The sequence below is a fragment of the Brachyhypopomus gauderio genome, unplaced genomic scaffold (assembly GCF_052324685.1).
Source record: "Brachyhypopomus gauderio isolate BG-103 unplaced genomic scaffold, BGAUD_0.2 sc80, whole genome shotgun sequence".
NCBI classification, from domain to species: domain Eukaryota; kingdom Metazoa; phylum Chordata; class Actinopteri; order Gymnotiformes; family Hypopomidae; genus Brachyhypopomus; species Brachyhypopomus gauderio.
In genome coordinates, this window is record NW_027506901.1 from 1,012,818 (window position 1) to 1,028,830 (window position 16,013).

At 42.5% G+C, this 16,013-nt stretch overlaps 1 protein-coding gene across 1 annotated transcript in view; it reads left to right on the forward strand.

Annotated features, from left to right (window-relative positions):
- Window positions 1–13,323, forward strand: part of exoc3l2a (exocyst complex component 3-like 2a) — a 37,003-nt gene extending 23,680 nt beyond the window's left edge. The window contains exons 10-13 of the mRNA XM_076991013.1: window positions 1,342–1,464; window positions 3,330–3,485; window positions 9,139–9,260; window positions 10,719–13,323. Of these exons, the coding sequence (XP_076847128.1) occupies window positions 1,342–1,464; window positions 3,330–3,485; window positions 9,139–9,260; window positions 10,719–11,001 (684 nt within the window). The 3' untranslated portion in view covers window positions 11,002–13,323. The remainder of the gene's footprint in view (window positions 1–1,341; window positions 1,465–3,329; window positions 3,486–9,138; window positions 9,261–10,718) is intronic.
- Window positions 13,324–16,013: the final 2,690 nt, after the last annotated feature.

Here is a 16,013-nt window from a genome sequence, read left to right on the forward strand (position 1 = left end):
GGCTACACGTATATAATGTATACACCAAGGTTATAATTGTTAACGAAAATGAACGAAAAACCGAAAACTGATATTGAAAAAACATTTTTGTTAACTGAAATAAATAATAACGGTAATTAAAAGAAAAACACGATAACTAACTGTAACTATATTACATGTTTAGAAAACTAAAATGTTCTGAAATTATAGATAGGATACCCTTCGTTTTTGTGTTTGTCAATGTATTTATAAGTCTAGTGGACTAGAAGTTTTGTATTAGCTGGCAGAAGCGTACGGCACCTCATGGTCCGTCACGTCTCGTGTTTAGAGCTCCTGCTCACCATGCTAACCTGTAAAATTACAACAACAAAAGTTGGGAGAAAACGGCGAGTCCTGTATGTGATTTCTTTATATGACTATGAGAAAGATTACATGTCTTGTAGTGGGAAAAGGGGATAAAATATATGGAGTAGTTCTCAAGAGGAAAAACCCTACGAATCTCAAAGCTCACACAAGAGGGCTAACTGTCAGTACCTTGACAAGCTAGCCTCTGAGTAGCTCCGCCGAAAGAGAAGCACCATCCTGGCTGGGTAGCACCGGGAAGGAGAAGCATAATGGACCGTCTTCACCAGTGATCAAATAGCTGCTGTTAGTTAATATGCAGGAAAACCTCAAGCGTGAGGATGCACTAGTTAATGTGTTGAGACTGGATGTCAACATGACTGTGTGACTCGATTGCCTTCAAAAAGTTTGGCTTTTCACACGAACCAAAATAGGGTTACGCTCCTATATTCATGTCTGTCCTAGTCTGGCAATTTTCAGCAGCAATATTACACATTTTGCACTTAAGGCTTCTATATTGTGGACTGTTGGTTGTTCAACAGTAATTGAATTCATTTTTTTTAATGGTATCTTTTGATGAGTTTTTATTACACAATATTTACTTTGAACTTTTTGAATCCTGCACCTGACAAATAACCCAAAGTATAAAAAACTAAAACTAATACTAGAACTAATGAAAACTAAGCTAAAACTAGTAACTGAATTAGAAAAAAAGTCACAATTAAATAAAAACTAAACTATAATGAAAAATCCAAAACTATTATAACCTCGGTATACACACATATAACCACTTTTATAACATATACATACATATAACCTCTTATATAACTTATATACACATATAACCACTTACATAAAGTATACACACATATAAGCACTTGTATAACGTATAGACACATATAATCACTTATATAACTTAAACACCCATATGATCACTTACTTTTGCCTGGTAGGCCAGATACATGCCTATACACACATACATGGAGTGTGTGTAAACTGTGCTTTTTCTCTGCCTTACAGCCATTCTTTGACAAGCTGCTCAGGAGGAAATGGCTGAGTAACTGTGAGGCCTATGACAACATTGAGGCAGCCATCAAATTCCATTTTAAGAAGTTTCGCAGGATGGACTGTCCTCCCTATCAGGTACAACACACACACAGCCAAACAAACAGCTCACACAGACAGGAAAGACAGAAACACATTTCAGTTTCAAGTTCATTTCAATAATCAACATAGCAATCACATGATTCACACTGATTGTACTTGGTCTATGCAGATGACTTTAAACAATTCTGAATGTTTCTCCTGAACTCCATTCACTGATGAAAGATCAGTCCTGTGTTCCTAACCCTAATCTAACCCTAACCCCAGTCCTGTGTTCCTAACTCTAATTTAACCCTAACCCCAATCCTGTGTTCCTAACTCTAATTTAACCCTAACCCCAGTCCTGTGTTCCTAACTCTAATTTAACCCTAACCTCAGTCCTGTGTTCCTAACCCTAACCCCAGTCCTGTGTTCCTAACTCTAATTTAACCCTAACCTCAGTCCTGTGTTCCTAACCCTAACCCCAGTCCTGAGTTCCTAACCCTAATCTAACCCTAACCCCAGTCCTGTGTTCCTAACCCTAATCTAATCCTAACCCCAGTCCTGTGTTCCTAACACTATGCGTCCATCCATCCATCCATCCATCCATCCATCCATCTGTCCATCTTACCCTAACCCTGTAATACATTCACTCTTTCACTCTTTTTACTCATTTTCACTCTTTGATTAATTGCAGCCATTTGCTAAAATCAAAAAGGTTCATTTTATTTCTCATTAATGTACACTCAGCACCCCATCTTGACAGAAAAAAACAGAAATTTAGAAATTTTTGCAAATTTGTTAAAAAAGAAAAACCAAAATATCACATGGCCATAAATATTCAGACCCATTTGCTTTGACACTCATATTTAACTCACATGCTGTCCATTTCTTCTGATCCTCCTTGAGATGGTTATACTCCTTCATTGGAGTCTTGTGTTTAAGTAAACTGATTGCACTTGATTAGGAAAGGCACACACCTGTCTATATTGAGGTTGAAGGAACTGCCCCAGGAGCTCAGACAGAATTGTGGCACAGATCTGGCCAAGATTACAAAAGAATTTTGTAGAATTTGGAGGAAGTTCCACAAGTCACTCTCACTGCAGCCTCCACCAGACAGGCTTTATGGCAGACATAGGAGAGACATATGAAAGCCTGCATAGAATTTGCCAAAAAACACATGAAAGACTTCCAGACTATAAGAAATAAGATTCTTTGGTCTGATGAGGCGAAAATTGAACTTTTGTTGTTCATTCAGAGCGATATGTGTGGAGAAAACCAGGCACTGCTGATCACCTGACAAATACGATCCAAAACTAAAACAGGGTGGTGGTAGCATCATGCTATTGGGGTGTTTCTCAGCTGCAGGGACAGGACGACTGGTTGCAATTGAAGGCAAGATGAATGCGGCCAAATAGAGATATCATGGAAGAAAACCTCTTCCATAGAGCTGTGGACCTCAGATGGGCCGAAGGTTCACCTTCCAACACAGATAAAATAACACAGGAGTAGCTTCAGAACAACTCTCTGACCATTCTTGACTGGCCCAACCAGAGCCCTGACCTAAACTCAATTGAGCATCTGAATATGGCTGTCCACCAATGTTCACCATCCAACCTGACGGAACTGGAGACAATGTCAGAGGATCCCCAAACCCAGGTGTGAAAAACTTGTTGCATCATTCCCAAGAAGACTCATGGCTGTACTAGCTCAAAAGGGTCTGAATACTTATGACCATGTGATATTTCAGTTTTTCTTTTTTAATAAATTAGCAAAACATTCTACATTTCTGTTTTTTTCTGTCAATATGGGGTGCTGAGTGTACATTAATGAGAATAAAATGAACTCAAAAATGTAAAGGGATCTGAATACTTTGCGTACCACTGTGTGTAGGAGCTGCAGTGCTTGTTTGGTTTCACTGACAGACACTTGTGAACGAGGTGCACAGGCGCGTGGTGGTGGAGTATGTGCGCGCTGTCATGAGGGGGCGGATCATCTGCACGTCACTCAAGATGAGGAGGAGGCTGGCATTCCGACTTCAGGATGAGGCAAAACAGATGAAAGCACTCTTTAAAGACCTGGTAAACACACACACACACACACACACACCCACACACACACACACATACACACACACACACACACACACACACACTCTTTAAAGACCTGGTAAACACACACACACACACACACTCTTTAAAGACCTGGTAAACACACCCACACACACACACACACACACTCTTTAAAGACCTGGTAAACACACACACACACACACACTCTTTAAAGACCTGGTAAACACACAAACACACACACACTCTTTAAAGACCTGGTAAACACACACACACACACACACTCTCTCTCTCTCTCTCTCTCTCTTTAACTACCATACTACCATATATTTTATTTAGTGGTAGTTCATTTTAAAAAAGCACGGTCTTAACGACTTCACATTCTCTCAAGTTTTCCGCTGGAATTACCAGTGGTGATACAATTTTATATATTTGTAACTTCTATATTTGTAACGTAATACAAGTGAACAATTCAGTCAGACAGCTATATGTTGTGAAATGAAAATGCCTGAAATTAACTGTATTTCAAGTACTTTTGCCAAAATTCCAGCACTTTTTTAAATCTGGAAAATTTAACCATAAAATTCAAGCATTTTCAAGGACTTCAAGCACAAACCCTGAATTGGGTTTGTCTGTCTGTTGTGCTGGCGTTAGCATTAGCTGTAGCCCTTGCTCTTCAACTATGCAGCCAAGACGTCACTCATGCGCCCCGCTGTGAGGGCTCTAATACCGGAGTTGCGGAGGCACTAGTTCTCCCTGGCACGTCCACAGCTATTACTGACTCTTGCTCTCTATCCCTTAATAATGACTGGACGTGGCGCTCTAAACTTTCCACTTTCGCCACGAGAGAAGTAACTAACTGGCACCTCTCACAAATACTATCGCTATTACTGTCGGTGGCGAAAGGGTCGAAGCTAAACATGCCACATTCTGTTTAGCGTTTAGCCGATTTTAAGGACTTATGCTAGCAGACTTGTATGAACAGATAGTCTTGTGGCGGTCTGTGGCCGGAATAGTCAACAGCTCGTCTTGTCTGTGGAAGTACTACTTGTGAAAATGGTCTAGGAAGGCAAAAAGTTACGAATAGTACGTAAATAGTTATTATAATTTAGAAAGAAACGCTCCGCAGCAGCGTCAGCATAACTAAAGGGGTGGGGCCTGGAGTTGACCACAGTCATAAGGACTCACTGAACAATTGTTTTCCTCATTACCACAAACTAGTGTGAACACATGACATGGCTGGATGACAGCATCAACATCTCAAATTACCAGAAGACTCAATCACTGGGCACCCCAAGCTCCACACCTTCATACGTAGAATATGAACTAAAATCTGGATTTAAAGATTGGAACTGTGTCTGAATCTCGGATTGGAGCTCAAAGACTGTTCCATAACTGAGGAGCTTCAGAGGAGGAAGCTCTGTGTAACGCAGGTCGCGCTGCGGAGCAGGGAGGCGGACACAAATGCTAAGAAGAGCGAGATTTATTACAGGACATTCCATAATCATTATCGAAGTCACAGGCAGGGGTCATAACGGGAGAGCCATCCAGGATAGACAAGTACAGGGGCATGATAACAGACAGGCACGAAATGGAGCAGGGTACACGGAACAGAGAGCAAATCACAGATAAGCAAAATCTGCAACAGAACACCAAACCACGAGAGAACAAGAAACCATGAGAGGACAAATAACCGACAACCAGATTGGGGAAATACAGGGACTATATGAACATGAAACTAAACTAGGAACAGGTGATAACAATAACGACACGGGCGTGGCAGACGAGGGGAAACCAGGGCAACAGACGAGCTGGGCGGGATCGAGGAGCAGGGAACAACAGAACCACGAGGAACAGAGACATTGGAGTGACAGCGAGGAGAGGGGGGCGTAGCCCTACGTGACACTCTGCCTCTGGTTGTAGTCTTACTCATTTTTTGGAACGAAGAGAAATGTTGCATTTTGAGAGCGCAGCAAGTGAGAAAGGCTATAGTGTGCACTGAGTTCACTTAGATATTGTGGAGCAAAGCCCATTTTACACCGTATAGGTCAACAGAAGAATTTTAAAATCAATTCTAATTAGGGGTGGGAAGCTTTGTAATTAATTAATCGCATTTCAGTATTTAACATGAGAAATATTAATTTAAGTTTGAATAATGAATAAATCAATAAACTTAATCATAAACTTCAACATCTTGTTTATTTTTCCACCAGTCTACTACACAGACCAATAGATGAGTGCAGAAAACAGAGCAAACAGTTTTCAGAACACTGGAAATTCTGACCAAAAATTAGTTTTGCTCAGGATATTGGAAGAATAAGAAGAATTGAAGTAAATCAGAAGATGTTTTTTTAATACCATTTTAGATGGTAGACTTTCTTTAATTTCCCAGGCCTCTGCCACAGGCATTTCCATAGTGCTTAGAAGTGGTCATCTGCATGCTCAAAGCAAATGACTGGATCTTTTATTCATCATCTATAATATGAGCTGTCACACCAAGATCATTCTTGTTGTTAACAGAGGTCCAGTGAACCCCAGTCAGAGCCACATTTGTGGCGCTCTTCACAATAACCTGTTTTACTTCCCTTTCCTCATCATACAGCTGCTGGATTTTCTTCTACATTGTCTTTTTGGATGGCAATTCGTAACTTGCCTCAGCTGACGCAATTTGCAGCACTTCTTGTAAAGCAGGTGTGCCCATTACGTCAATCACGATCTACCGGTTGATCGCGAAGGAAGTGTGGGTAGATCGCATGACATTAAAAAGTAGTGGATGAATGACTCCACTGACAGTTGTATTTTGATTGACATACATAGTAGCGAATCTGACGTCTAGGGTTTGACACATGCAACCCCCCGTCAACGATCGACACACATTGCTGCACACCACCCCCCACCCTGCTGAAAAATAAATAGGTAGATAATTCTGACTTGGTCATCTTAAAAGTAGCTCTCAAGCTGAAACTTGTGGGCACCCTTGTTGTAAAGCCTGGATTATACTTTCGCGAGTGACCGTAGCGCGCGACTCCGCCCACCTCGCGCGAACCTCCATGAACGGTGGTTCTTACTTAAGCCTTCGACCACAGAGAGCGGTCTACAGTCCACAGCAATCCATCTCGCCACTGAATTGGTCAATTTGTCTGACGTGAACATTCACATTTTGTTTCTTAATTTGAACCTCGACATGTGGTCGAGTGTTGACTGGCGACACGGTTTGCTCGTGCTAGTAATACATTTAGTAGCTAAGTTATCATTACTGACCTGCATGTTAGCACCAACATGTTTTGTGTTGAGGTGGTAACGAAGAGTGGAAGTGCTCCTGTGATAAGCGAACTCCTTCCTACATAAAGTGCAAATAAGACTATTTTTGTTTGTACTTCCATCTGGAAGTTTCTTTAATATTTAAATTTCTCCTCCACCAGCATAGCCTCTTCAGTCATCTCCATCATTGAGAGAGTGCAAAAGTGTCTCATGCGTTAAAATGCGTAAATTTTTTTAGTTCGTTATTTTCCCTGTAATTAATTTATCGAAATTAACGCGTTAAAGTCCCACCACTAATTCTAATATGATCAAATTTTCTTGACCTAGTTAGGATTCTAACTGTAGCATTCTGTACTTTAGGGACTTTTTAGATCATTACAGTAGTCCGAACTTGATGAGACAACAATGTGAAACAGTTTCTCTGCATCTGATAATAAAAGTAAATGTCTCAGCTTGACAATATTACGTTAATGGGAAGAGGCGTGTGCATATGTGTGTGACATCAGAATCAATAGGGAAGAAGAAAATTAGATGGCATCCAGTTTTACATTTTCTGTATGCACTTCTCACTTTTGGAAGGAGAATTGGCATAATCTGGATTAGAAGATAAATACAACTGAGAATCATCTGCATAGCAGTGGAAGCAAATACCATGCCTACGAAAGAGCATACCTGATGGCTGCATATATAATGAGAGTAATATGGGGCCCAGCACAGATCCTTGTGGAATGCCATATTTTACTTTTGTGCATTCTGATAATTCATTATGTATAAGGACAAATTAGTATCTATCTGGTGGTTGGGTTGTTGTGTTCATGTTCATGTTTGCGCTTGACGTCTTTAATACCCTTTAATGCTTGCTTAGCATTTGCCTGTGGAGATTCATACACTGCAGTTATTACTGCTGAAGTGAATTCCCTTGGGAGGAAGTATGGCCTGCATTTCAGTGATAAAAACTCCAGGTCCGGTGAGCAGTGTTTGTGGCTGTGCACAAGTTTTGTGAATGTAAACGCACAAACTTCAGCTTTAACCTTTAGCCTTCCCAGAGTGTCTTGTTTTGTCCCCTCTGTAGATCTGTTGGGAACAGAAAGATTTGCCAGGTCTCTGTAATAATGATCACACAGCTGCTCAAGTCATGTGAAGTTAATGTCATCCATCTTGTTGACAAGGGTGTTGCTGAGAAACAGATGGCCAGTTTGTGTGTGTTGGGCTTTGTGTGTGCGTGTGTGTGTTAGGGTTTGGTGTGTGTGTATGTGTGTTGAGTTTAGGTGTGTGTGTTGAGTTTAGGTGTGTGTGTTGGGACTAGGTGTGTGTGTTGGTGTTAGGTGTATGTGTGTTGGGGTTAGGTGTGTGTTGGGATTAGGTCTGTGCGTTGGGGTTAGGTATGTGGGTGTTTGGGTTCGGTGTGTGTGTGTGTTAGGTGTGTGTGTGCGTATTTGGTTTAGGCGTGTGTGTGTTGGGGTTAGGTGTGTGAGAATGTTTGGGTAAGGTGTGTGTTTGGGTTAGGGGTGTGTGTGTGTGTGTGTGTGTTGGGGTTACGTGTGTGCGTGTTTGGGTTAGGTGTGTGTGTGAGAGAGAGTGTACATTAGTGTGTGTGTGAGTCTATATTAGTGTGTGTGTGTGTGTGTGTGTGTGTGAGAGAGAGTGTACATTAGTGTGTGTGTGTGTGTGAGTGTGCATTAGTGTGTGTGTTTGTGTGTGTGAGTGTACATTAGTGTATGTGTGTGTACATTAGTGTTTGTGTGTGTACATTAGTTTGTGGGTGTATGTGTATGTGTGTGTGTGTGTGTTTGTGTGTGAGTGTACATTAGTGTGTGTGTGTGTGTGTGTGTCCACTGCATATACTGCTTCCCTAAATCACCTGTCCATCATCTTAACTGAAAACAGGAAGTAGGCTGTTCTGCGACTTCCTGCTTGTGGTCTTTGAAGATTGTCTCTCATGCAGACGATTTCCGTGGAAATAAAGAAAATGTGCTTTTAATTCCTAAGTGAATATTTAGTGTGTGTTGGAATAGAGAGAAAGTGTGTGGTAGGGAGAATATTTAGTGTAGTCTGATGTGTGTCCTCTCCAACACAAGGACATTCTCCCAGGGTCAGTATTACTGACTCTCCATCTTCATAGTAAAACAGAAATAAAACTCTCATAACATAAGGAGAAAATGTAAATAAAGGATCACACACTATTCCTTAGTGAAATGTCATTAGGGTTTGGGTTATGGTTAGGTCAGGATTTGGTTAGCGTTACTGACACATTCATTTAGCTGAACTCTCCTTAATTAATCTCTTTACCTCTCTCTCCCCCTGTCCCTCTCTCTCTCTCTCTCTCTCTCTCTCTCTCTCTCTCTCTCTCTCTCTCTCTCTCTCTTCCCCTGTCCCCACCTACACTCCCCACCACCTGTGTTAGGAGTCCACCTGTTCATGGCTGGATAATGTAATCGGTAACCTGGCTGACATCATTCTTCTGGAGGACACTCCCTCCATTCAGATAGAGGTAGCCATGTTGGTGAAGGAGTTCCCAGACATACGGTAAGAAACATACACACATGTGTACAACTTACACACATGAACATATACATACATACATATACCACTCATTCATCAGCACACACACAAACACATGCACATAACACAAAACACACATATAATGCACATACATGAACATACATGCATATACCATACATACAAAAACACATGTGCATATACCACACACACATGCATATAACAAACATATATGAACACACGCGTGCATAGAACTCACACACATATATTCATAGATCCATGCAGGGCAGGATATTTGACAGCACAAAGCAGGAAAAGACTCGCTCATTCTTCAGCCGTTATCTCCATTTCACCCTTAACACAAAACATTTAATCATTTTACATAATAGTCACATGAACCACAGAACTGCAAGGCGGACGCAAACAGGTCTGCACTCTGTCCATTAGAAATGCACTTCATTCATGAAGAGGTTGCCCTTTGACCCTCACCTCTTCCTGCCTCCCCAGAACACTGTTCTTCATGACAGCTCTCACCTTCCTGACCACCTAAGAATGTCTTGCTGAAATAAGTCCCACTAAGGTGGTCCCTCTGTGGAATGTGTTCATAACAGCTTCCTGGTGTGGGTTACAGAGCCAAAGCTCACATAGGAGACACAATATAGCCAAAGATCACATGACTGATCTTGCCCGCTACTCGGCCAACCTTAGCCCTGTGTGTGTGTGTGTGTGTGGACACTGACTGGTTTGACAGGTCTCTAACACGTGTGTGTGGACACTGACTGGTTTGACAGGTCTCTAACACGTGTGTGTGGACACTGACTGGTTTGACAGGTCTCTAACACGTGTGTGTGGACACTGACTGGTTTGACAGGTCTCTAACACGTGTGTGTGGACACCGACTGGTTTGACAGGTCTCTAACGTGTGTGTGGACACTGACTGGTTTGACAGGTCTCTAACACGTGTGTGTGGACACTGGTTTGACAGGTCTCTAACGTGTGTGTGGACACTGACTGGTTTGACAGGTCTCTAACACGTGTGTGTGGACACTGACTGGTTTGACAGGTCTCTAACACGTGTGTGTGGACACTGACTGGTTTGACAGGTCTCTAACACGTGTGTGTGGACACTGACTGGTTTGACAGGTCTCTAACACGTGTGTGTGGACACTGACTGGTTTGACAGGTCTCTAACACGTGTGTGTGGACACTGACTGGTTTGACAGGTCTCTAACACGTGTGTGTGGACACTGATTGGCAGCACTGCTGGTTGCTGACGCACAACCTAGCTCAGCAGACAGGAAGTGGCTGTGGATTGCTTCCTGTTCTTGTCAAGTCATAGCAGACTAACTGGTGCCACACTCCCTTTTGCTCCCCACAACCCCGTAGACACCATCTGCCATGCACTCTCACCCAAATCAGCTTACATAGCATCATTAGCAGGGCTGTTCTGTTTGTCTGACTCTCTGTCCCCCTTCCTGCTCCCAGGAGGAAGCACGTGTCTGCGGTTCTGAATGTGAGAGGCATGGTCCAGCAGTCAGAACGTCAGGAGGTTCTTGCTGTTCTCCGGGACTTTGAGAACAGCGAACACCCTGTCCATGTACCGAGAGACCATGCCCTGTTTTCCGAGATTGCTGTGGCCACAGACATGCCCTGTCTAGGACTGGTTCTGATCCGTTTTGCACTGACAGTGTCATCATGGGTGTCCAGTGCACGACCTGCCAGGAAACACAAAAACAAGAGAGCAGATGAGGTCTGTCAAGAGGGTTAGAGGTCAGAGGTTAAACAAATCTAGTAACCAGTCAACACATCCAACAACGTAACCAGTAACCAGTCAGTATATTATACAACTAATATGTTACACGAGGCAACCAGTAAAATTAACAGTAAAATCAACCATGTCAGTCAGTTCATTCAGACATTCCAACCTGTAACTGCCCAGTTCAAACAAGTCACAACATTTACATATGAAAACGCAGCAGAGTAACTTAGGAAATATCACAGTTTTGCGAAACAGTGACCTGCAACATCTTGGTGTGAGATGAACAAGAATGTTCTAGAAACCATTTGAAAATATGTGACAATACTTGTGTTGAGACATCAACACATATCAAGAAAATATGTTGCTTGCATTCATTTGATTCCTCAAACAGATTGATTGATTATTATTAACACAGTTATTATTATTATTTTTTTATTATATTTTGCCTGACTCATCACACCCTGTCTGACACAACAAATGAACACAGACACACATCTCACTCAGTCAAACACTCATTACACAGGTCAACAGGGCCTTTCTATGCCAGTTTGATTTTCAGAAGGCTGATGCTCACTGAAAGACTCTCTGGGTTCATCCTCCCATGGTCCTGAGTTGCTGCATCTCTGCATTAATTCTCCCTTCATGAGATGCTAAATCACATTAGCTTACTGCTAGTCTTCATCAATGCTAACATTTGACAGTACAGGAACATGTATCCGACAGCACCACATAAACTACCCTCTTCTCTTCTTACGTTATTCATTTTCTATTATGAGCAGCTTATGGTTTACTGGTGTGTTGGGGCTGCAAAAGTGGGGTAACTGTAGGGTGACAGTAGGGTAACTGTAGGGTGACAGTGGGGTAACTGTAGGGTGACAGTGGGGTAACTGTAGGGTGACAGTAGGGTAACTGTAGGGTGACAGTGGGGTAACTGTAGGGTGACAGTAGGGTAACTGTAGGGTGACAGTGGGGTAACTGTAGGGTGACAGTGGGGTAACTGTAGGGTGACAGTAGGGTAACTGTAGGGTGACAGTGGGGTAACTGTAGGGTGACAGTAGGGTAACTGTAGGGTGACAGTGGGGTAACTGTAGGGTGACAGTGGGGTAACTGTAGGGTGACAGTGGGGTAACTGTAGGGTGACAGTAGGGTAACTGTAGGGTGACAGTGGGGTAACTGTAGGGTGACAGTGGGGTAACTGTGGCATATTTATGAATTCCAGCCATTCTAGAAGCACAGTGTAAACTCCAGAACCACACGTCTCATATATTCCAGAACCACACTGTGAATTCCTTGACTACACCACTTTTATTTTCTAGAATCATACTCCAAACTCCAGAACCACATTTGTCCTCACAAACAGGTTCTCCCTCCCTCCCTCTCTCTCTCTCTCTCTCTCTCTCTATCCCTCCCTCTGTCTCTCCCACCCTCTCTCCCTCTCCCTCCCTGTTTCTCCCTCCCTCTCTCTCCCTCCATCTCTCTCTCCCTCCCTCCCTCTCTCCCTATCCCTCCCTCTGTTTCTCCCTCCCTCTCTCTCTTTCTCTCCCTATCCCTCCCTCTTTCCCTATACCTCCCTCTGTTCCCCCCCCTCTCTCTCTCTCTCTCTCTCTCTCTCACACACACACACACACACACACACACACACACACACAATCAATCATCAATCAATCAAATTTTATTTATATAGCGCTTTTTACAACAGTTGTTGTCACAAAGCAGCTTTACAAGTGCCGAGTCCTAGCCCCCAGTGAGCAAGCCAAGGGCAACAGTGGCAAGGAAAAACTCCCTAGTTTTTTTGCATGAGGAAGAAACCTTTAGAGGAACCAAGACTCAGGGGGGGGGAACCCATCCTGCTCCTCTGGCCAAACATTCCTTCTCATTCTTTCTCTTTATCTCTCTCTCATACATATACACACATTCCTTCACAGTCTCTCTCTATTAATCTCTCTAACACATATTCTTCTCACAGACACACAGATTCCTCATATTACTGTATTCAGAAAGGCAGTAGACTTTCAATGGGAATTAATATATGTAATATGTTTGGAAGAACTGTAGGGGGCAGTAATGGGGGGGCAGAGGTTCTGGAATGTCTATTGCTTGCACATGCCCCCTCCTACATGTGTTAATATATATGACATTTTAAAAAGTGTAAGTGCTGGGTTTGTGTATATACATGTTTGAGGAATTCAGGCCATAACTGCACGTTGAATGGCTCTGTATTCATTAAAATTATAAACATGACACTGTTTATATGGGAGGAACTGTCAGAATGACACTGGAAAAAATAATACTTGAACTGTCATGACCAGTAAATAAAACACTTGAACTGCTTCTCTGCACTTTGTGCTTTTATTTAGTCACTAGAACAGTGTAGAGGTTAAACTGGGGTTAATAACTAGTGTAGAACAGAGTAGAGGTTAAACTGGCATATACACACACACACACACACACACACACACAAACACACACTTAAGCTACTGTTTCTAATAAAGTATCTCCCCAGTTGGGTAGTCTTGAGTAAAGGTGATGATAAGAATGCATTGTGTTTGACTCGTTTGGTTGAACTGGGCAAAGGGTGTGTGTGTGGGGGGTGATGGGGGGCTAAATTGGTTATTAGAGCCACATTTGCACATGGGCATAGACACACTTCCTCTCTCACAGCTAACCACTTTCATCTCCAACAAAGCAGTCCAAGAATAGCACCAATATGTCTTCACGAATACACACACTCACAAACACACACACATGCAAGCACACATACAGGCATCTACATGCACTCACACTCACACACACACACACACACACACACACACACACACACACACACACACACACACACACACACACACACACACACACACGTACATGCACTCACTGCTACATACACACACATGCAAGCATACATACATGCAAACACATACATGTACATTAATGCACTCATGTACAAACACATGCAAACACATACATGTATCTACATGTACTCGTGCACACACACATGTGCAAACAAACACAAACTCATATATACATGTGCAAAAGTACATGTCCATGCTCTCACTCATGCACACACATATATACACACATAAAGATGCCATAGTCAGATTTAGCTCTGGGTCTGGGCTCATAGGGACCTCAGTCTCATTCTTAAACATTGCCTCCTCTTCTCATGTGGCCTTCCGCCACTGGCCTGTGTCCCCAGTATGAAGAATTAAAGGTAATTGATTCATCAGACACTCCAATCAGTGAAGTCTGGAGGAAAGAGTGAGATTGGGAGATCTCGCAAGGCCACAATGGAATTCCAAGAAGCCCCAGGGCCAAGCCTGACCCAGGGTCAACTCTAGACCCAACTTCCTCTCATTTGGAGCTCCATGGGGGAACCGTTGGCTCTTACACATGGGACACAGCTTGGAATACCATTCTGTCTGTAATTATATTAGCACTCTCTCTCTCTCTCTCGCTCTGTTGCTCTCTCTCTCTTTCTCGCTCTCTTTCTCCTTTTCTCTCTAATGTTTTCTTCATTGCTTCTCTATTCTCTCTTCTTTCATTTTTTCTGTTTATAATGTGCTACTCTTTTGTTTGTTCTAAAAGGTAATTGGTTTCCCAGGTTCCAGGTATAACTAGACCCAAGTACACACACACACATATATACACACACAAAAGACACACATACACATAAACACACAAACTCTCTCTCTCTCTCTCTCTCTCTCTCTCTCTCTCTCTCACACACACACACACACACACACACACACACACACACACACACACACACACACACACACACACACACACACAACACTAATTACCTAGCAGGTCTGCTGGTTTACCATTAGCAATCTTATGATGTAAGTCTGATACTTTATAACATGTTGATTAATATTGCTGGCACTATATACACACTATAATGCCAAAAGTGTTCACCTTCCTTGATTCACATGTGAGCTTAAGTAACATCCCATTCCTAATCCGTAGGGTTCAATATGACGTTGGTCCACAACTTAAATTGTCGAGCGGGGGTGCGGTTTGTGGTGTAAAGCCTGGTTTATTCACCGTATTTCGCCACGCCCACTTTCAAGTGTGCGTTTCTTCTGCCTTTGTGTTAGAACTTCCGGTCAGCTATTTTCGCATTAGTGTACACTACTACATTTTAATGATTTTTTTCATAAAATAGGCATTCTTGTCTATTTACTTCTTTACTTAATTACTTAAAATTACAAAATGAATGCAAGGAAAAGATGTGGCCACTGATAAAATAGTTACTTATCTGATAGCCTCACAAGCACCCAACGCGTTTACTTCATCGGAGCTTCATAACCGAGCCATTTCTCGGTATAAGGATGATCTGGTGTTGGTTTCCCCTCCACAAAATGATAAGAGCAGACGTATGGACGTTTGGGTGGATGTTTTAAATTTAGCGCCTTCAGCCTTAGACGCAGGTCCTCTTCTTTGGAAGGCGGTGGATATAAGTTATAAGGTGCCCCGCAACACTCAGATCTTTTCGAGTTGTGTTCGTAACACTGTTGGTCAAGCACTGCTACATCTTCGTGCTGGGCGGTTTGTTTACAAGCCCAGCGAGCCGCTAATACTTTTAAAACCGGCGTTGTGGAAAACTGGAGACTAGCGGTATGAAGTATCTGTGATATTGTGATTGTGCTTTGAGTCTCGTTGGTGAGACGCGGTTCTTCTGTCACACGTTTATAATAAACCACATACGAGGTGCAGCAAAGGCACCGCACACGACTGAGGGAGGTTTAAAAACTACTGACACTGTCTGTTATTTTCTTCCTAAAAGTGAGCGCAGGTCAGTGGCGTTGTAACGAGTGTTGATAACGGAGTTTATCCACTTTTTACCTAGAAAACAACAGTTGTGTACATAACAGAGCTCGTAGTGTGCTCCAAACGTGACAAAGTCCTGAAGCATATCACGACTTATGTTTATATCGAAGTTTGTGCTTGTTTTTGTACTTAATACTTAATTTGTGTCCATTTTACATCCCCCCCGCTAATAATTTACACTCGCCATC